Source organism: Protopterus annectens, chromosome 12.part0 (assembly GCF_019279795.1).
Source record: "Protopterus annectens isolate FY-2018-M chromosome 12.part0, PAN1.0, whole genome shotgun sequence".
NCBI lineage: Eukaryota > Metazoa > Chordata > Ceratodontiformes > Protopteridae > Protopterus > Protopterus annectens.
The window spans coordinates 1,152,657,849-1,152,681,054 of NC_056746.1; the positions used below are offsets into that span (position 1 = coordinate 1,152,657,849).

The following is a 23,206-nucleotide window of genomic DNA, read 5'->3' on the forward strand; positions in this document are numbered from 1 at the left end:
CATAAGTATCTTTTAAGAGTCCTAGGGCAGACCCGAAACTGTCTCTCAGGGGCCTAAAGGTGTGAAGGCCTCAGTTGTTAAAAATCCTGTCCCTCCTGATAAAGAGGCAAGGGCTTTGGATAGATGGGGAAAGAAAGTGTATACTTCTTCCACTTTAGCCATGAGGCGTTGAATTGTCAGTTTCACATGTTAAAATATCAGAATTTTCTTCTTTCACAGTTGAAATCTAAGGTGGATGCTCTGGAAGGTATTGAGTGTAAAGAGTTGCAGGATTTAGTTCATGTGTCTGAACAAGTGGGTAAACATTCCCTGCAATGTGGTTTTGATGCTGTGCAGGCCTCCTCCAGGGTGGCTGCCACTGGTTCTGTTCTTCGAGGCACGCCTGGTTGAGAGATCAGAACTTAGCTGAGCATGTTAAGACAAGGATTTTGGATGCTCCTTTACAGTCTGATGTGTTGTTTGGTTCGCCTGTGGAAGCAGTTTTAAAGAAGATGGAGGACAAGGCTAAGTCTATGCAAACTGTTAAGGATTTTTGCAGGTGCAGCCTCCGGTTTAGTAGAAATTGGCCTGCTAAGGGATGGACTTATCCTGCTTATGATTCCCAGTCTAGGGGTAGGCCTAGGCGTGGTAGGGGCAGAGCTCAAGGTGCTTTTAGGCCTAGGACAGGAGTTCACCTGCTCAGACTTCTGGTGAGGGCAGGGGTCAGTCCTTTCGTAAGCAGACCCAATGACCTGCCTTTTCAGCTGCCAGTGCCTTCTCGCCTGGCGGCACCTCTAGGAGGAAGACTGTCTCTTTTCAAAGAAAATTGGGATTTAATTACCCAAGACAAATGGGTTCTGGATATCATTCACCACGGTTACAGGTTTTATTTCCATACCTTGCCTCCTTTCAAAGGCATGCCAGACATTCCTCCTCTACAACGACAAGAGGCTCACAAGCAAATTTCTCAGTTACTCCAAATAGGGGCCATTCAGCGGTTCCTGTGCCAGAAAGGGGCCTAGGATTTTATTCTCGCCTGTTCCTAGTACCAAAGAAGGGGAACACGTGGAGACCAATTTTGGATTTATCTATCCTCAACACTTATCTGGACATTCCCAAGTTCAAAATGTTGACGTTACAACAGCTTTTACCTCTGCTGGGCAAGGATCACTGGATGGTAACTTTAGATCTCAAGGAAGCTTACCTTCATGTGCCTATAAGACTAAGTTGCAGAAAGTATCTGCGTTTTGAGCTGGAAATTCTCATTATCAGTTCTCTGCATTGCCCTTTGGCTTATCTACTGCCAGAGTATTCACAAAGGTTCTGGCTCCAGTGATAGCTTACTTCAGGCTAAAAGGAATTCAAATCTATCCTTACTTGGACGATTGCCTGATTCTGGCTCAAGAAAAGGAAGACCTTCTACAGCATTTGGAATATGTCATAGCAGTGCTAAGATGCCTAGGGTATTCTGTGAAAGAAATAAAGTCCAGTCTAGTACCCTCTCAAGACATGTGCTTTCTGGGTGTGAGACTGAATACAGCAGCCCAGATGGCCTTTTAACCCCGGACAAACAAAAGAATCTTTCCAGTTACTTCCATCAACTATCTCTTCAGTCCAGGCTGACTGCAAGGACAGTCCTTCAAGCCTTAGGGTTCATGGCATCTTGTATTCTGGTGCTTCCCAATGCCAAACTGCATATGAGGAAGCTACAATGGTATCTCAAAAATCTATGGACACAGCATTGCCAGGATTTGGACACTGTCATTCAAATAATACCTTGCATTCAAAAGGAATTTTTGTGGTGGGCTCAGGAATGTCACCTAAACAAGGGACTCTCTGTGACCCGGCCAGAGGCGAGTCAGATTCTAACGACAGATGCCTCAGACATTGCTTGGGGAGCTCATCTAAATGGAAAGTGGATACAAGACAAGTGGCCTGCCAGACTACAGCATCTACATATCAACATGAAGGAGATGTTAGCAGTCCAGTTTGCATTAATGGCTTTCAAGGAGTTACTTCTTCCAGGGCAGGTGTTGATTCTAACAGACAACACAACTGTCATGTGGTACATCAACAAACAAGGGGAACACATTCTTACCCATTGTGCAGGCAAGCAATGATTTTATGGGAGACTGCTAAGCTTGCAACTAACTCTTCAGGCAAGGTTTCTGCCGGGAGCACAGAACTCCTTAGCAGATGTGTTAAGCAGACAAATCATGGATCCCCACGAGTGGAAACTGGATCTTCATGTATTTCAAAAGTTGACAGTGTCCTGGGGAACTCCAGACATAGATCTGTTCGCTTCTCCACTAAACCACCAGCTGCCAAAGTTTTGCACAAAGAGGTTTCATCACACAGCTTGGAAAGTGGATGCTCTTTCTTTCAGTTGGAAAAATCTTCATGTGTATGCGTTTCCACCTCTGCCTCTTCTTCCAAAGGTGCTTCTAAAGGTCAGACAAGACAAACCAAGGATGATTTTAATAGCTCCAGATTGGCCTCGGCAGCACTGGTACCCATTACTGAGGAATCTGGTAAGAAGCCTCCATGGCCTTTACCCTTGATTCCACATCTGTTGTCTCAGAAGGACGGTCGTCTGCTCAATGTCAAGCTTCACTCTCTTCATCTAACAGCCTGGCATATTCTGTTTTGAAAGACAGCAGGTCTCAACTTCCTCAACAAGTTTTAAATGTGATTATGGAAGCCAGAAGACCTAGTACAAGGAAAGTGTATGCAGAAAAATGGAAGAGATTTTTATTTTGGACTGCAGCAAAGAATTTGGAGATTTCAGAGCCTAATTTGAGTGTGGCTCTTCAATATCTTACTGAGTTATTGGACAAAGGTTTGTCTTTCTCTTCCATTAAGATTCATGCTGCAGCAATTTCAGCTCACTATGATTGTGACCCACCATTGTTTTCACATCCTCTGTTCAAGCAATTTCTTAGAGGGCAAAGAATATAAGACCCCCATTAGAGCTCCTACTCCTGCTTGGGATCTCAATTTTGTGTTGGAGAAACTTACTCTACAACCTTTTGAGCCTGCAGCTACTGCTGAACTGAAATACTTGTCATGGAAGACTGCTTTTTTGTTGGCCATTACTTCTGCAAGAAGGGTTTCTGAGTTACAGGCCCTTATGGCGGTTGAGCCTTTCTTGATTTTTCATAAGGATAGGGTATCATTACGTACTAATCCTTCCTTTATGCCTAAAGTGGTTTCTAGTGTGGCTTTAAACCAAACTATTCATTTGCCTACGTTTATGCAGATCCCCAAAATAAAGGGAAAAGATTTTGCACACTTTAGATGTACACAGGCAATTGCGTTATTATTTGAGCAGGACTAAGGATTTTAGGCAGTCTCAGCAGTTGTTTGTTTCTTTTGCTTTGAGTTCTCAGGGCAAGCCTGTATCAAAACAAACTATTTCTAGGTGGATTGGGTTTTGCATTGCATTTTGTTATTCCCATCATGGCAAGGAGATTCCAGCTGGGATTAGGCCTCATTCCACTAGGGCTACTGCCACTTCAACAGCTTTTTAAGGGGTGGCAACTAAGGATATTTTGGAGGCAGCTACTTGGAGTTCAGTGCATACTTTCTCTAAGCATTACCACCTTCCTCTCTACTCTAAGTCTAGGGCTGGTTTTGCCACAGCTATTTTGCAAGGCATGTTATCAGCTCCTGCTTCTTATGATTTGCCAGCCTCCCTTACCTCTGCTTTGGGATTCTACCCAATTGTTAGGACTGCAGCAATGTGGAATGAAGAACATAGTACAGTTTTGTACCTACCATAAATCTAGATGTTCGAGGATCCACATTGCTGCAGTCCAATTCTACTCCCTCCTTCCCTCTGTGTTTAGGGGTGGTTGTGTAGGTGAGGTTACATTCTGCTAATTTTGTATATTTTGTATATATATATATATATATATTTTGATGCAGATATGTTGGGAGTTTTTGGTTTTGGCCTTATCTTTTCAGGGTCTTCTGACATCTGGGGCAAGAAAAGACTGAGGATATGGCGTCGGTCATGCGCCTTAGTACCCTGGCGTACTGACGTCAGTCTAATGCGCCCTGACCGACGTCAGCCATATACTTTGGTATTCGGGCCGACTGGACAGCGGACTACCCCAATTGTTAGGACTGCAGCAATGTGGATCCTCGAACATCTACATTTATGGTAGGTACAAAACTGTACTTTTTTGCAGTATACTGGTTTGTTTTACCTTAACCATGTCGGATGACAAGGAAAATTCCCATCCTAAATCGGGATTCAAGAAATGCCCAGATTGTGGGCAAAAAATGTCCGTCACTGACGGATACATTTAATGTGTCTACTGTCTGGGGGCTAAACACCTCCAAGATACTTGCAACATTTGCCATTCCTTTTCGTCAAGAGTCCTCTTGGAGAGAAGGAGGAAGCTTATAGACGGGATTACTGCAGCATTCCTTTTCTGAGGTGTTGAGTAGCCATGAGGGTACTAGCACGTCCTCCAAATCCTCAAAATCCACAAAATCTTCAGATCCCAAAGTGGCAAAAAAGGCAAAAACTTCAGAGGGAGGGTCATCGGTTCCACAGACCTCGGAACCGAGTGTACCTTTGATTCGGAGCCAGTTCTCAGTATTGGAGCCGGTCTCTGAAGTTCCCTCTTCTCCTCTGCTCCAGTCAGCACCTTCGGTGCATTCATCTAAGTCCTCAGTCAGCCTTTCAGATTTGGACATGGATCGGCTAGTGCAGAAGCTTTTACAGGCACCAGGACTTGCCAAATTGTTGTCGGCCCCGACCAGCTCGTCAGTGCTGAAGACCATGGAACCGGATTTGTCTACTCCTCCTCCGAGCCGTACTGGACTCTCGCAGCCGAAGGAAACTGAACCGATGATTGTCGAACACTTGGAGCCGATACCCACACCGGTGTTATTGGCTCCATCTACTCTGATGTCCTTGGGTCCATCCACTCATTCTTGTCGGAGCCATGGTGCCTTCGATGTCATTCACGTCATGGAGTTCATTGGTGCTCATCTGAACATGGTCATGCAAATAACAAGTCTCCCTCAGTCAAGAGTGAACACAATATTTGGAATGCTGCGTCCATAATATCTCCTCCTTCCCCATCAGTGGGGTTGATTTTTTGCAACTTTTAGAATCATGGCAGTTTCCACAACTCTAATACCAGTAGTAAGATGTTACATGAGAGTACTCCATTGGACACTGGCAATGCAGTGGTCTTTCAGACATCATCCTCTCTCTGTTCCAAGACGTATTATGAGAATTTGCAAAGAGCCCGTTTCTTGGTGGATCACTGCAAGTGACATTTATCAGGGCTGACTTTTAATCCACCTCCCATAGCCAAAGTGACCGTGGACACCTCCCAGCTGTGTGTGTGTGTGTGGGGGGGGCGCGTATTTCTTGTGAAGGATGGTCCAAGGCACTTGGTCCAGTCAGGAGGCCAAGCTTTACATCAATATCTTGGAAATAAGAGCAGTTCTTTTAGAGTTGCAGACCTTTCAAGATGTTCTTCCCCCAGGGATGATGGCTATCCAGACAATGTGTCAGTTGTCTGGTAACATCAACTAACGGGTAGAAACCAAGCCCTATCCTCTGTGTTGAGAAGCTGTGAGAGTTTAGCAGTGGATGACCTCTTCCAGCCACTTTCTCCTAGCAATGCACATTCTGGAGAAGTCTAGTGTTCTAGCAGACAAATCGAGCAGATTTTATTACTACCTCATGTCTCTCAGTCCTTTGGTGGTAGAAGCTATTTTTCAGTCAATAAGGTCAACCATGTCAGGATCTCTTTGCCTCCCCACTCAACTCCAAGTGCACCAGGTACTTTGATTTCCCTTCTAGGGGGATCAGGGCAGCAATAAATCTCTAATTCAAGATTGGCCCGTGGGACTCATACTTTTCCTCCTGTTCCACTGATCCCAAAATTCATTCGGATAGGATTGTACTTGAAGTGCAAAATAATTCTCATTGCCAATTTCTGCCCTCTACAAGTGTGGTTCCTTCTTTCTGTGGCCTCATCTTTTGCACCCCCCTTTGGGTGCTAAATCTCATCCAGAATCTTCTCTCACCCATTAGGAATGAGTCATCCAGACATTCAGATCCTCAAACTGACCACATGGTCTGAAGAATAAAATCCTCATTTCGTGGTGCTAACTACAGCTTTGTTTTGGTTCGCTGCATGGTTTTTTGGATCACATTCATTATTTTTCTGATCAGTGAACCATTTATTCGAACTGCTTCTTCTGATGTGATTTTGACTGCATGGTTTCTCCACTTCAGTGATGGTCTGACAATCCAGGTTGTCATCCCCAGTTAGGTGCATTCTTGTATCTTCCCAGAAATATTCCATTAGAAAGTTGTATGAGTAAATGGAAAAATTTGCCCTTTTGGCAGCACAGAGACAAACAGATCTTTTTTCATCACCCATTTCAGCTGTTCTGGATTTCCCTTCTTCCATTTTTAATGTTGTCGTCGGGTATTCAACTGTAAAGATTCAATTTGCATCTATCTCAAATTTTCATGTAGGCCATTACACAATCTAGGTGAAGCCAAAGATGACTGGTTAAGCCTTTCTTAAATGTACCTTCTTACTTGGATCCTCCCCCATTAATGATCCTACTTCACCATGGGATCTGAATATTCTCTTACAAGCCTTGTCTCATTCCTGTCAAACTAGCGACCAAGGTAGATTTAAAATGTTTATCGTGGAAAACCATTTTCCTGGTTGCAGTCACTTTAGCAAGACTAGTATCAGAACTCCAAACCCTCTCATCTAAACCACCATATCTAATTTTTCATGGAGACAGGGACTGTCTCTGCACAAATCCTTCCTTTGTGCCTAAGGTGGCTTCAGAGACTACTATGAACCAATGGATCAACCATCCAGTTTTCTTTCCAAATTTTTCCAGTAAGGTAGAATATTTGCTTCATCTTCTAGTTGTGCATAGGCAACTTTGATTCTGTAACCACAGAGCAAAAGATTCCAGAAAATCAGACCAGCTATTTCCTTTTCCACAGCCAAACTAGAGAACCATATCTCAAAGGTGAATTTGGCAAGTGGCTTATAGATTGTATTTCTTTTGTATACAATCAAAGTGGTTTGACACTTCTCGGACCTCCTAAAGCTCATTCAATTAGATCGGTGGCAACATCTTCTGCATTTTTGGTCTAGGGTGTCTAAAGATGACATTTGTGCAGCTGCTACTTGGTCTAATTCACATACCTTTGTTTTGAGCAGCGTTTGGCACTGCTGTGCAGAGGAATGGCCTTCCTTGAGGAACACTCTAGGTTTTATCTAGCTGGGGACTCTGTCCCATCATTTGAGGAGCGGATGAAAAAGACAGCATCGGATGTCAAAGTTAGCTATGCACCATTACTATACCTATATGTTGTTGTCTATTTTCATCCTTCCTCAAATTCCCTCCCTCCCCCTTCCCATTTCACAGTTATTTCCTATTTTTCAAGGTTCCTATTTCAGCATGAGGGAGAAATGTTTTGCTTGACTGACTAATGAGCTCCAGCTATTCTGTGCTTGTTTCCCCTATCTATATAACTTTTTTCTTAGACTTATTAATCTGATGTTGGCTGTCTTCATTCGTTCTTGAACTGTTGGGTCTCGGTTCCATCCTCAGAACCAGCTCGGCCATTTTATCAAGCTTGCACCAGCCAGAAACTCTCAAGCTAAGGTTACTCATAATGCCTGCCCCCCCCCGCCCCCCAAGATTTCATTTGCCGCATAGAATTTCGGATGCATCATGTAAATCTTCATGACTTCACCGAACTAGTCCAGTCACCTACTAGGATAAATAACTCCAACAAACACACTACCCTTGATTGGATACTAGTCAATAAGAGCCCCCAGTCATATATAGTAGGCTGCTTATCTGACAGCCTCAGTGATCACTCCCCAGCCTTCTTACTAAGAAAACACCGTAGCAAAACCCATCATCTACCGTCAAATACGCGAAAAAAATAACTTCAGCCCTCTCTCATTCAGCTCATCCCTAAAAGATTGTAACTGGCAACCTCTAAAATACCTCAGACTAGATGACACAGTTGACTGCTGTAATAAAACATTCCTAAGCATCCTTAATTACCACCCCTCATAAGACATTCCCGAACTAGAGCCCAACAATCCCCATGGCTACAAAAAAACACGAAGTCTGAAATGAAAAACAGGGATAAAGCATGGGACAACTGGCGCAAAACGAAAACCCCCTCTATTAGGCAAAAATTCCTAGAACTACGCAATAGAACAAAAAAGCTTATAAAACAGGACAAAATCCAGTGCTACCAGTCTGCCCTTAACTCCTCCCAGCATAACCCCAAACTATTCTGGTCCTCAATAAACTCCATCCTCCACCCAGGTAAAGTAAGTACACCCACTCCTAACTTAACTTACTCCTCCGAAAATATTGCTACCTCTTTCAACAATCACTTCACACAAACCGTACTATCACTAGCTAGACAACACAACCCCCCCCATAAACCCACACAATCAACAAGAACTAACAATCTCCCAACTAGCTTCTCTTTCTCTCCTGTTCCTACCTCCAAAATAAAACAACAACTAATTAAACTTAAAACCACCAGATTAGCAGCAGACAACCTCCCAGGTGAATACATTCAACTTGCAGCTGATGCTCTAGCCTACCCCGTATCACTCCTGATTAACAGATCTCTGTCAGAAAGTTATGTTCGTACACTATGGAAAGTCTCACACATAATTCCCCTAGACAAAGGAGACCCCTCCACAGATCTAACCAATTACCGCCCCATAGCTATTCTCTCGGCACTCTCCAAAATACTAGAGAGATGCATTCATTCTCAAGTCCCAGATCACCTCCTTGCTAACGGCCTGCTCTCCAACAAACAACATGGTTTCGGACCTAACCATAGCACCACCACCGCCTTACTCTCTTTCTTTAACACTATCCTACAAAATAAAAATGCAGGTTATCTCTCCTCGGCTACCTTCCTAGACCTCTCTAAAGCTTTCAATATGGTCCCACACAAACAACTCCTCTCTTCTCAATAACCTATCCTTCTCTCAACCAGTCATCAACTAGTTTCAGAGTTACCTATTTGACTTGACCGCCAACAAGCAGTTGTTTGGCAGGACAGCCTATCCCCCCAACTACCAGTCTCCATAGGAGTTCCCCAAGGGTCCATCCTGGGACCCCTACTCTTCTCTATTTTCACCAATAATCTAGCCTCAGCCACAACACATGGCACACTCATACAATATGCACATGACTCAACCATCATCTGCACAGCCCACTCCCTACCAGAACTGCAAAAAGTCACACAGGAAGCATTTTCTTCTATTGAAACTTGGTTATCCGATGCACAACTAATACTCAACCCAAACAAAACAAAATTACTAATCTTCCAACCCACCAAACTTACCATAGACAGCTCTCACTTTAACATCACAGCAAAAGACAACACCACCATCCATCCTACAGAACACACCAAATTACTAGGAGTAGAAATAGACAATAAACTGAACTTTGACATTCACATTTCCATGACCATTAAAAAAGTTCACAAAAAACTAGGAGCATTATATAGAAATCAGCAACTACTTATTTCGGTAGCAAATTCTCATCTTATCTCTACCCTACTCTATGCCTCTCCAATATTTACTAACCTTAGACAATGTGATCTAAATAAGCTCGAAACCTGCTACAACAAAATCACCAAATTCACCACAGGGGCTTCCTACCGTACTCACCACTGTCTCTCACTAGCAGAACTGGGCTGGCTAGAGCTCCCCCCACCTCCTTCGATGGTACCAACTCACACTCGCCCACAAAGTAATAAACCAACCACTAAAAGTCCCATCCCTCCAGAATCTACTCCAACCCTACATAACCACGAGACCACTAAGATCCAGCCACAAAAACCTCCTACAGGTCACAAGAGCCATTAACTCTGCTGGAGAAGCATTATTCTCCCGCACTATAGCCAAACTCTGGAACTCCCACACATCCTCAATTACCTCTGTCTATAACTTCTTACACCCACTTTAAGTCCTTACTAAAATCACACTTCAAAACTTGCCAGATATGCCCTTGCAACCCCCCCCTCTAATACCATTCACTCCCCCCACCCACTACCTCTCTCAGCCCCCTATCAACAACTTACTCTTAGCAAGATTGGCTACTCACGTTCCCAGCTACCTACCACATAATACTAACTTCTTATAGCAACAACTGCTAATTGCTGTTATGTAACTCAAAAACAGTTTGTATCAATTGTTCACTGATGAATCTCAACTACATTTTAACCATGTTTAGTATATGTCACCATATTTTAAAATTGTACTATGCTCTACAGCTGTTTTACATCTGTTTTCATCTTGTCTTGCGTCCTTAACTGGACTAATGTCTATATTTAAATGCTATGTTTTTTTAACTGTATAATGCAAATAATAATGTGGAGCTTTACTACCCGGGCCTCCGCTGAAAACGGACCTGTGTCCAGTCGGACTCTCCCGGTCAACAAATGTAAAATAAATAAATAAATAAATAAAATGCATCAGCCGTGCTCTCAGTTAAGTGCTAACCCTTTCATTATATATATTCTTACAATTTATGTCTCTCAACTCTAAATTACTTAGTTGATTTCTTTAGTTTACTGATTTGTCTGGTTGAGTGAGAGTGCTGTTTATTCCCTTTTACCTTATCTGTATTTTATTCTCATACCATTGTTGGTGTAGGCCCCACCCTTCCCTCTTACCTTTTGTAATTCTGTAAATACCATTATTGGTATTACCCTTCACCCGCTTTATCCTTTGCGGGTATTTTTCTTTGGTTACCATTGCTGGTACCACCCTTTTAAAAAAAAAAAAAAAAAAAAAAAAAGTTTTCTTTACCTTTTTTCTTCTGTGTGTGTGTGTGTGAGAGAGTGTGTTCAAGTTTAAAAATTTAGATAATGGCTGAGACGCATAAAAGAACCACTCATTTCAAACAGTGCGACGGGTATACAGAAAGATGCCCAACTTTGATTAGCATCTTCCGTGTGTCTATTGTTTAGAGTTGCCACATTTAGAGGTCCATCCGCCTTATGAACTCTGCCAGGGTTTCAGCGTTCGGACCCTTGCAGAGAGGCGACAAATTAATCCTCAGAAGGCTGCTAGACAAAGCCTCACTGAAAGAACATTTTGAGGTGGAGACATCAAAGTCTTCCAAAAAGGAATCAAAAAAGTGGAGCCAACTGTGTTCCAGTATCTCCTAAATCCCAGGAATCTAAATCTTCCAAGGACCAGGCCTCTTACAATCGGAACCAAGGCCAATAATTCAAAAATCAGCAACCTGCTACTGTCTCTGCACTGAAGCCTGCAGCTTCCCCCATGGTCCCGACAACTACTGAACCTAGGAAAGCCACCTCAGTACTGACCCCTCCATCTCGGCACCAATAATAGTTTGCCCAATTAAACCAGTCACCCCCCCCCCTACAAAACAAATCATTGTTCAGTCGACCACAGCACCCAAGGTTGAATCCTTACCCATGACTTGGGTATTCCCCATCTATTGACCCCTTCCTTGGTCAACAGTTAAGTCCCTTTATTGAACGCTTGGAGTCACCCTCTGGGATGCCCATCTTTTCCACCAGGAGCTTTTCAGAGCTTGATGTAGTCAGATTAGTGGATCAGCTCTTGGCAGCCAGAGGTCTTCCTGCCCCATCTAGGGCCTTTCTCCTATCTGAATCTGAGGCCTGTTGTCCAAGGACTCCTACTTTTCTTCCTCCTTCAACATCTCTGTAGGTCTTTGAGCCCTCGACTTCAACTTTTTCATTGCCAACTAATTCGGGTACTGATGGTGGACCTCACCTTGGTTCCGGAAAGACTGTTGTCGGCGGCTCTGTTGGAGCTGACTCACTTGCTGGACTGTGACTTGGCTGTTGGCTCCGGGATCCCTAGTTTGGCTCAGATTCTTTTCCATGGTGCTGTCTACCATTCCTGGTGCTCTTGACAGTTCCAGTGCTCTCACGGCTCGTTCTCTGAAGGAGGGCTTGTCTGAGCAGAGTGCGACCTCAGTTACAAGGTTATCTTTCTGTGTTCTGGGCTCCCATCCCTCTTTGGACGGGCCTGCCTTCCAGATTATGGAGAGACCTCTTGCCTCAGCAAGCTCGCAGCTGACACCATCCCCATCGGAATGTTACATCTATGTATCCTCTGGTTTGCTACTGTCACAGTCTGCTACATCGGAGCAGCGGAGACAAAGAGCAGCAAGACACCGTGCTACAGGGTACGCTCTCTTAGGAGTCCTCCTCAGACCTCTCCCCAGAGGAGCTACCCCATAAGACATCATGCAAGAGGAAGCACCTAGTTTCTCCAGAAGAATCTGTCACTGAGGATACAGATTACGATGAAGGGGAAGGGTCCCTACAGTTGCCCCCTGATGATGTCTCCTTTAGAGACATCTTGGAAATCTTAAAACAGAGGGGCGATTGGAAATCTTAAAGCAGAGGAGTGATTGGTGATTGGAAATCTTAAAACAGAGGGATGATTGGAAGTCCACAAACCCTTCCTTTGAAGAATCTGTTTTCTTGCAGGCTTTTCACGCCCTACCCTCTACTTCTTGGGTGACGCCACCTGCCGATGATTTGGTTAAGCTCATCGTGCAGCGTGTGTGGAAGGCCCATGACACTATAGAGCCAATCCCCTGGAGACCAGACAAAATTCTCTCCGCACCCGAAGATCATCCCCACTGGTCCAGAGGTCTAGCGGTAGATGCTATGGTGGTGGCAGCTACCACAAAAAAGGAACTCACCGAGGAGAGTCCTGCTATCCATCCTCCAAACTGAGAGTCTCAGACAATGGGCAGATTCTGGAAGCAGGGACCTTTGCCATTCAGTTGTTGAATTTTTTTGGCACATTTCACACAACTTCAAAGGGACCTGATAATGGAGCTTTCAAGGACCTTGACAGGAGCAGTGTCTGATGAGGTACACAATAAGGTTGCCTCCCAGCTTGTGTCCCTTGAATCGATGTCCAACTCATCCATATGGCTTATTGTGCACATAGACGAAGGGACGGCCAGGACAGCGGGTACAAGCGTTGCTGTTGGGCATCACGCCTGGATGTGCTTATATGACTTTGTAGACCCTTTAAAATGTTCCTTTATCAATACTCCGGTAGATGCTGCCTCGTTGTTTTGCTCAAAAGTCAGCGACACATTAACCAGGTATGAGAAGGATGGAAAGACCCCTTCTGCTGTGGTTGTACATTTTTTCCACTCCAACAACCTTATTTCAGGAATCGGAGCAGTGGAAAGAAGTGGTTCAAGAAGTCCCAAGGCCCTTTTCGGGACACACATGGCGAGTATTCTCGCCGGGCCAGAGAGGGGGAACTCTTTGGGAAGATGCCCTTCCTGTGGCAGAGGAGGTCCGTGTAACCAGGGTTCCAGTGATTCCTTCTCTGGACACCCATACCAGCACTCCTGAGCAGCAGCCCGATTGCCTACATCTGAGGCAGTCGGGGGAAGATTTTCTGTGCACTACCTAGCCTGGCACACAGTAACATCAGATTCCTGGGTGCAGACAATTACTAGAAGTTACCTTATCCCCTTCAACCTTTATCCCAGATCACCACAGCGAATTCCCTATGTTCCACTCAGTCAGAGGAATATAGCAGCACTACAGATCCAAAAGCTCTCAAGACAAAGTTCCGGCTCATCTGGTTTTACAACTTTTTGGGTCTGTGGCAGCAACAACCACTCTAGTTCCTCTAGCGAGATACCATATGAAGTTGCTTCAGTGGCTTCTCGCTTCTCGGTTGTCTCTGCTAACGCATCCAGTGTCACATCCAATCTGCATAACCAACCACTGCAAGCAGGATTTACTTTGGTGTCTGAAACAAGAAGAAAAATTGTGGAGCTGCCCCTTCTCGCCCTCTCAGCCCAAGGCCGTAGTGACCACGGATGATTCCCTGATTGGGGGGTGGGGGGCATTTACAGGGAAAGACGGTCTAAGGCACTTAGTTCCCCTCTAGAGGCCAGTTTGCATATTAGCGTCCTAGAACTAAAGGCAGTGTTCCTAGCGTTGCAAGCTTTTCAACCCCCCCTTCAGGGACAATTGCTATTCAGTCAAGCAACATGTCAGTGGTCTGGTACATCAGCCACCAAGGGGGAACCAGATCCTACCCTTTATGTTGGGAAGCCCTGAGAATTTGGCAATGGGCAATTGCCTCCAGCCGCTTTCTGATAGCAGTGCACATCCTGCGGAATTCCAACATGATTGTGGGCAAACTGACCAGATGCATTCTCTTGCCACACGACTGGTCTCTCAATTCTATTGTGGCGGCAAAGATTTCTCACTGATGGGGTCAGCCTTGCTGTGATCAGTTCACCTCTCCCACAAACCACAAGTGCAGCAGCTACTATGCCTTAATCCCCCTTCAGGGGGAGTCCCTGAGATATGCTCTCTTACACGATTGGCCCCAGAGACTACTTTACGCCTTCCCACCAATTCTCCTAATTCCCCAATTTTCAAGAAAGCCCAACAGTTGAGAATCAGTGATTCTCATTGCACCTTATTGGCCCCGTCAAGTCTAGTTTCCCTTTCTCTGGTCTCACCTAGTTCTCTGCCTGTGTAGTCTGGATCCAACTCCAGATATGTTATGTAATCCACAGGGACTAGTTCATCCCAATCTAAAAAGGCTCAGGCTGACTGCTTGGTTCCTCAACTTCCAGTAATTGCCAGGCAGAATAACCGATCTTCCCTCATACAAAAGATACTCCTAGCCCCTCATAAACCATCCACTGGGAAACTTTACCTTAGTAAATGGAATAGATTTGTGTTTTGGTCTCGGGAAAAACAAACTGAGCCATTTTCAGCTTCACTTGACAAGGCATTAGAATATTTATCGACCTTGTTCCAATCAGGAGCCTCTGCCTCTACTAGTTCATTTAGCTGCTATTTCAAATTTTCATAATGGTTTCAATGACCTTTCTTTGATTTCTCATCACCTTTGCAAATGCTTTCTGAAGGGTGTTTTGCATTTAAAACCACCTTTTAAAGAGCCCGTTAAGCCTTGGAATTTAACGGCAGTCTTACAAAGTTTGGTCCATCAGCCCTGTGAACCAGCAACCACATGTGATATTAAATATTTATCTTAGAAAACTTTATTCCTGATGGCCATCATGTCGGCCAGGAGAATATCAGAATTGCAGGCTTTGTGTATGAAACATCCATGTATCATTTTTCACAACTGTTTCTATCCTTTTCAGGTACTAGACTGGGCAAACTAGTTTCAAAAGTTAGATTGCATCACTTCTGTTTATACTCAGAAAAATGTGGACTTACCAACAGAGATGAAGGCACATTCTACTAGATCTATTTCCACTTCAACAGCCTTTCATTCCAGAACGTCTGTGGATGACATATGCACAGCTGCAACTTGGACTGCCCCCCCCCCCACCCCATACCTTTATCACTCTCTAAAAATTGGATACGGTCTCCAGGGGGAGAGCATCCTTTGGCTGTATGGTGCTCAGGAACATCTTTCCCAGGACCTTCCAAGGTTTAAAGTAGCTAGGGACTCTGTCCCAACAGTTCAAGAATGACTGAAAATTGACAACATCAGATAAAGAAGTTATGTTCTTACTATAACGTTCCATCTGTGTTGTCGATCTTCATCCTTGACATCCCACCCTCTTACCCCCCTCCAAAGACTCCTGGAGGTTCAGAAATAGTCCTGGGATCTTGATAGGGTAAGTTGCTCAGACAAAGCTGTCACTATTTCTCCATAATCTATAGGCAAGACTCGATCTGAAGGGAAGAGAAGAGATGCACTATGGGTAGCCTTAGCTTGAGAGTTTCTGACTGGTGCTAGCTTGATAAAATGGCCGAGCTGGCTCCGAGGACTGAACCGAGACCCAACAGTTCAAGAATAAATGAAGATTGACAACACAGATGGTATATGATCTTTTGTGTATCATAAATATTTGTACACACACTGTAGATTAATGGGAGGGCAAACTCTTTCTGAAGTAATGCTGTTGAGAATTATGGATAAGGGGAGGTGCTAGAGCTATGGATCCAAGTCTTGAGAAGTGGCCGACGTTTAGATCCGAGACCATTACTTGAGAAAGGATGAAAACTGACAACACAGAATGCATAGTTATGGTGAGTACATAACTTTTATTTCCTGTTGCTCAGTAGCCCAACCTTAATGCAGTGTGCTGCAGGAGCATTCATTAAGTGATGACACTTCTTTGCTCATTGTTTGCTTTAGCAGTAGATCTTGGAGTTAGGCTGCTGAAAAGGGGACATTTTCTCTCTCCACTCTAGAGACATTCTGCTCAAGAATGACTGGATTCCTGTATGCGTTCAGATTTTTTTAATATATATATATATATATATATATATATATATATATATATATATATACAGCGATTCTTTGAATCCTAACGTAATTTTGTTGTCTGCATGGTTCATAAAAGACCTATGAGAGTAATAATGGACTGCTCATATATACAAATATTGGAGCCGTGAACAGTCTAAACCCATACGGCTGTGAGGAAAGAATTTTAGTTAGAATTTTGTGTACCTTTATTTTGCATATTGTTTCAAGAGCCCATCTTAAAGATACTGCCATAATGAATTTCTTTCAAAACCATCTATTTTTTCATGTAAAATTATCCCTTATTAATTGGATGGTCTATCATTAACATAGTTGTACTTAAATGCATAGTAAAAACTTGAGTCCCTAAACCTGGCTCCTTGGAGCAAATGGAAAAAACCATGACAGCTTCCCAGTGCAGTTGTGTTGAAGTCAGTGCTAAGAGACCATGAGTGGCCAACACAAACTTGCCTATCACATGACATTACAGTTGGTGCTGGCCTGCTGCAGGAGCATTCTGTGGGATAAGACCGTGAGGTGTGTGCTCAGGAGAGAGTGTGTATATCCAAAGAGTGCTTGCATTCTAGCTTGAGCACTGCAGGTGTGTAAAACTGTAAACCTGTCTTGAGCTCATTGTAGTGGAAGTTGTGGACCTTCATCCACTGTGAGCTAACTGGAGAAATGTGAGTAGCTTATCAAAATTGAAACAGACTTGTAAAGTGCTACATAAGGGTGTGGACTTAAGTTGCAGACCAGTACTGCCAGCAGAATGTAGACAGTGTGCATACTGCCTGAGATACAAATAATTTCTAAGATTTTCTAGTATCTGTAGATTATGTGGATGGCGCAGTGGTAGCGTTGTCGCCTCACAGCAAGAGGTTCTTTGGTTCAATTCTCGGCTGGAGTGCCTTCTGTGGGGAGTTTGCATGTCCTCCCTGCATTCGTGTGGGTTTCCTCCAGGTGCTCCGGTTTCCTGCCACATTATAAAGACATGTATCTGGTGCATTTCTCCCCTGGAAATTGGATTCGTTCTAAGTCAGCCTTTCCTGGTTAACAAATGTTAAATAAATAAATAAAATACATAATAAAATGTGTTAGCTGAATTACAGTTTGTGTTGGGGGCTGGTAATTATATCTGATTATGGTCCATTTTGACCAAATATGGCTATCTGATATAGGTGAAAGCTTTGCTTTTGTGAACCTGGTGACCATGACTTTTATGAGGCTTGGTTTGCTGTTTAGTCTGTGAAGGTAGTTTAACTTTGCTATAACGTCTGTAAAATGCAGTGGAGGTAATTCTGGTGCAGAGCCAATTTTTGGAACAGCCATATTTGTAAAAGGAGTGAAATGGTCCTGAATGTGGGAAAACCAGTGTGATGTTATTTCTGAGAATCTGTGTTGTTAATGTAGTGTTTCTTCATTGTAAAATTCCAGAGTTGTGTGCAGTGTAGAGTCTTCTAGATTATAACACAAACCAGACCACCTGTAGTGTTCTTAGTTTGTAGTGTCTTTCCTTGTTGTTAACCTTATGCTGTGTTTATTAAATCAGCATTTTATTTATTTGGCAGGTTTGTACATCTGTCCTTATTTTGACTTTTCAGTGGAGATTCATGATATTGATTGTATTTGACAATCATGTAGGTGTTGCTGCTTCATTTCTGTTTGAGTGCCCATGAAAATAATGCAGTTATTTCTTGGTGGACTGCACTGATCATTAAAGAGAAAGAAATTATAACTTTTAACTTTTTCTCCTTAGTGTTGGCTACCTGGCAGGCTGTTTAGTTAAAACACTGCAAGAAAGGCAACCAGAACTCAAGATTGACCAAAGAGATGTACTTTGTGTTCAGATTGCAGGCCTCTGTCATGACTTGGGTATGTGCATACACCTTTCTGTGATTCTTATGGTTTTATTTTTCATTTTTAGACCACTTGTAAAATTTAGGAGGATTTTATAATTGATGGTTAAAAATGTTGCTTGGCTTGTTTTACTTGTGTTATCCTTAGGATTTCTGTGTAGATACAAGATGTTCATCGTGTTTCACTGTTGCAGTCATGACTGTAGGGTTCTCCCCTGCTTGGCAGGCAGTCCCCGGTCGGCCAGAATCCCAGTCTGGGTCCGGCATCGGCTGTTCAGCAATGCTGCCTGACGTCAGAGCACCAGGAGTATAAAGCTGGCAGCCGACGCCATGTTCTCCAGTCTTTCTTGCCGTGCGGTGATAGCAGTTCGCATTTGCCGGTCAGCTGACTCCTGACAATTTTTTCTAATCGTACTTCACTCCGAAGACTTTCTTCTTCTACTCAAAGCTAAGTACCCCGTTGGGGAAACTTTTTTCTTGCTCCAGTCCGATGTCAGAAAAAGTTAATAATTGTATTTCTTGTGGGAAGCAAATACCTCATAAGGATTTTCATTCTTACTGTATTCCTTGCTTAGGCCCTGACCACGACGTAGCTAGTTGTCGGTTTTGTGCTAGATTCAATCAACGTACGATTAAGCGAAGATGCGATTTTGCATTTCATTACTTCGGTAGGCGTTTTAATTACAGAATGTCGTCGGATTCGGTTCCGGCTACTGGAGTTCACAAATGACGCAAGGATAAAGACAGGCCTCTGAGGTCCAAATCGGACGATATTGTACAAGCAGAGCCAGCTTCAGGTTCGGCCGTCGTCAGTGAGGCGCTTTTGCAGCCCCTGTCGTCGGCCATTTCGGAACCGATGGCCGAAACGGACTCCCACGAGGAGCCAACTAGGCCTTTGAATATTTCTGTTGCAGGACCTTTGGACAACGCTCCTTCGGATGGGTCCGGAGCCGCCGTGCAGGTACCAGCTTCTGAAGGGGTTTTCAAGCCTACTCATCTTCTAATAAAGGCAAAGGCAAAGACTCCTTCCAAATCAAAGACTACAGCCCAGGCCTCTTCTGATCCGGCACCCAATTCTCAGAAACAATTACTTAAGATGGCGGAGGACTTACTTACTATGATTAGGGATTCACATCCCCCTCCAGATAAAAGGCCAAGGCAGGAAGTGTGTTATGACTCCTCTGATCAGGCTTCTGTTTCTTCAGTTTCTTCTTCTGACCAGGAATATTCTTTCCCTCCTTGTGAGGATTCTGATGCTGAGAAATCTATTCCTTCAGCTTCTCCCCCTGAGGATTTCTCTTTTGGGGAAACTTTACATGAAATGAGGGAACATTTTCACTGGGAAGGACAGGAGTACTTGGAATCTAAGAAAAGACTTAGGGATTTTCTTCTTCTTCCCCAACATAGACCCCTGGCTATCCCCCCTATTTTGGATATTGTGGATGATGCTTTTTCGGAGGCTAACTTAACTCCTGACTCTTTTCCTCCAGCTCCTGTTAAGCCAGACAGATATTATAGGGTTCCTGATTCCCACCAGTTTTTATACAAGAAAGCATACTGCTGATCCTGAAACCATTTCTCAGGGTCCTAAGGGGGTTAAGGCCGCTTGTGCTAAAAACCCCATTCCTATTGAGAAGGATTCCATATCTTTAGAAAGATGGGGCAAAAAAGTGTACACTTCTGCTACTTTGTCTATTAGGGCTTTAAACTGTCAATTTCATATGCTGAAATACCAGCAATTTCTTCTGTCTGTTTTGAAACAAAAGCTAACTTCCATTTCCGCCTATGCAGATGATAAGGAATTACATGATTTAATGCATGCCACTGAACAAGTTGGGAAGCATGATTTACACTGTGGATTTGATGCCTTGGAGACTTCTTGTAGGGCTGCTGCCTCTGGTACAGTCATTAGAAGGCATGCTTGGTTAAAGGAACAAAACTTGCCAGATCAAGTAAAAGCTAAGTTATTGGATGCTCCTGTTGAGCATAATGTTTTGTTTGGACCTAAGGCTGAAGAGGTGATAAAGAAGATGGAGGACAAGGCAAAATCCATGCAAACAGTTAAAGATTTCTTGCAAGTACAGCCACCCAGATTTAGTAGGAATTGGCCTGCAAAAAATTGGTTCTTTCCCAATTCAGACAGGCCTCAGAGGGGTAGATACAGACGCTCCCGAGGAAGGCCTCAAACGCAAGCCTCTTATAGACCAAGACAGTGGAGTGCTTCCACCCCCTAGGGGAGGAGAGGACAGGTCGCAAGCTCATAGAAAACAGGCTCAATGACTCCCTCTGTTGGGCTGCAGGAACTTCTTGCCTGGAAGCCCCTCTCGGAGGAAAACTTTCTCTTTTTCACCTAAATTGGACTTATATAACCCAAGACAAGTGGGTTCTGGATGTAGTTTCAAGAGGTTACAAATTCCATTTTCATACCCTACCAAGACCAAGCAGATGGCCAGATCTTCCAAAACATCAATGGTTAGAGGCCTTAAACCAGGTGGAAACTCTTGGCTATGAAAGCCATAGAACTGGTTCCACTTTCAGAGATGGGACAAGGTTTTTACTCAAGGCTCTTTCTAGTCCCCAGAAAGCAAAATTCATGGAGACCCATTCTGGATCTGTCAGTCTTGAACACTTTTCTCGAAATACCAAAATTCTAGATGCTTACTCTACAGCAGCTACTTCCAATGCTGACCAAAAATGCATGGATGGTAACTCTGGATTTAAAGGAGGCATATTTACACATTCCCATCAGACAGGAATGCAGAAAATACCTCTGGTTCAAGGCCTGATCGAGGCAGTATCAATTCTCTGCACTGCCCTTTGGATTGTCTACTGTGCCCAGGGTCTTCACCAAATGCCTGGCTCCAGTAGTAGCTTATTGCAGACTCAAGGGAATTCAGATTTACCCTTATCTGGACGACTGTCTTATTCAGGCAGACAGCAAGGATGTCTTACTCCAGCATCTAGAATTTGTTCAAAATCTTCTCAAGTTCCTGGGATTCACTGTAAACATAAAAAAGTCAAATTTTATACCCTCACAACAGATAACCTTTCTGGGTGCTCTTCTAAACACAACAACCCAGATGGCATTTCTGACATCTGAAAAACAATTACAGCTGGATTCAACGTTCAAAACCTTGACAACTTTAACTCAGCTGTCTGCAAGGAAATTCCTGCAGGCTTTGGGTTACATGGCCTCCTGCATCCTCCTCGTACCATATGCAAGACTACATATGAGGAAAATACAGTGGTACCTAAAAAGTGTATGGTCTCAGCATTGCCACAGTTTAGACATACAGATCACCATCCTGCCTTGTCTTCAAAAGGAATTCCTTTGGTGGTCCAAGGCGTGAACTCTAAACATAGGAAAACCTTTCAGTCTGCCTCCAGCCACTCAGATACTAACCACGGATGCTTCAGATTATGCATGGGGAGCCCATTTTTAGGGCAACTGTCTGCAGGGCCTTTGGACAAAGGAACAGAAGCACCTGCATATCAATTTAAAGGAAATGTTAGCCGTTCAGAACGCTCTATGGGCTTTCAGGAATTTTCTACAACCAGGACAGCTACTGATACGGACAGACAACACCACAGTTATGTGGTACATAAACAAGCAAGGGGATCTCATTCCTATCCCCCTTGCAGACTAGCCATGAAACTATGGAACACAGGTCTAGCTTGCAAACTGGACCTTCAAGCTCAGTTTCTACCAGGGAAGCAAAACTTCCTGGCAGACAGTCTGAGCAGACACCTGTCGGACCCACATGAATGGATGCTGGACACCGAAATATTCAGGATGATTACAGCAGTCTGGGGATGTCCTCACATAGACCTCTTTGCATCCCACCTCAATCATCAACTACAGATTATTTGCACCAGGACATTCCACGAACTAGCTTGGAAAGTGGATGCACTATCATTCAGTTGGAGAAACCTCTCTGGGTATGCCTTCCCGCCTCTACCTCTTCTTCCATGGGTGTTATTAAAGATCAAACAGAACAAGCTGAAGATGATAATTTTGCTGGCCCCAAATTGGCCTGACAGTTTTGGTACCCAACACTGAAAAACCTTTGTTTGGAGCCCTCTTGGATATTACCACAGACTCCAAACCTTCTGTCCCAACACCAGGGTCAGGTTCTGCACTCCCATGTCAAAACTCTCAGCCTGGCGGCCTGGTTAATCCAGGGTCTTTGATTCATTCTCTTCTACCCAAGCAAGTTATGGATGTAATTTTAGAAGCCAGACGTCCTAGCACTAGAAAATCTTATGCAGGAAAATGGAAAAGATTTTGCTCTTGGATGCAGGCTCAGGATTCAGATCCTCTTTTATTCCTAACATTCCTCTGATTTTACTTTACCCGACAGACCTCTTGCATAAGGGTCTCTCTGTCTTCCATAAAGATCCATGCCTCTGCTATTTCTGCTCATTATAATTCAGACCCTCCAATCTTTTCCCATCAGCTCATGAGACAGTTTCTCAGAGGAGCTAAGAACTTAAGGCCCCCTAGATCTCCACCCATTCCTGCTTGGGATCTCAACTATGTTTTGGAAAAACTCACCTTACCTCCTTTTGAGCCTGCTGCCACATCTGACATCAAGTTTTTATCTTGGAAGACAGCCATTCTGTTAGCTCTTACCTCTGCCAGGAGAGTTTCGGAGTTGCAAGCTCTCATGGCTGTGGAACCTTATATTATTTTTCATCAAGACAGGGTGTCTTTAAGGACTAATCCTACTTTCATGCCTAAGGTGGTTTCCAAAGTGGCTGTAAATCAAACTATTTACTTGCCAACTTTTTTCCCCAGTCCTCAAAATAAGGGGGAAAGGATCTTGCATTCCTTGGATGTACACAGACAACTACATTTTTACCTGGACAGAACCAAGGACATTAGGAAATTAGAGCAATTGTTTGTTTCTTATGCTTCAAGTTCCCAAGGTAAAGCCATTTCAAAACAGACCATTTCTAAATGGATTGCTCATGGAATCAGATTTTGCTATTCACACCATGGAAAGCAAATCTCAGGGAGTATAAGGATTC

At 43.8% G+C, this 23,206-nt stretch overlaps 1 protein-coding gene across 1 annotated transcript in view; it reads left to right on the forward strand.

Annotated features, from left to right (window-relative positions):
* The window catches only part of SAMHD1 (SAM and HD domain containing deoxynucleoside triphosphate triphosphohydrolase 1), a gene marked incomplete in the record, with an annotated part of 1,343,678 nt that overhangs the window by 353,384 nt on the left and 967,088 nt on the right, over positions 1 to 23,206 (forward strand). The window contains 1 exon segment of the mRNA XM_044090179.1: positions 18,076 to 18,191. Within this exon segment, the coding sequence (XP_043946114.1) occupies positions 18,076 to 18,191 (116 nt within the window).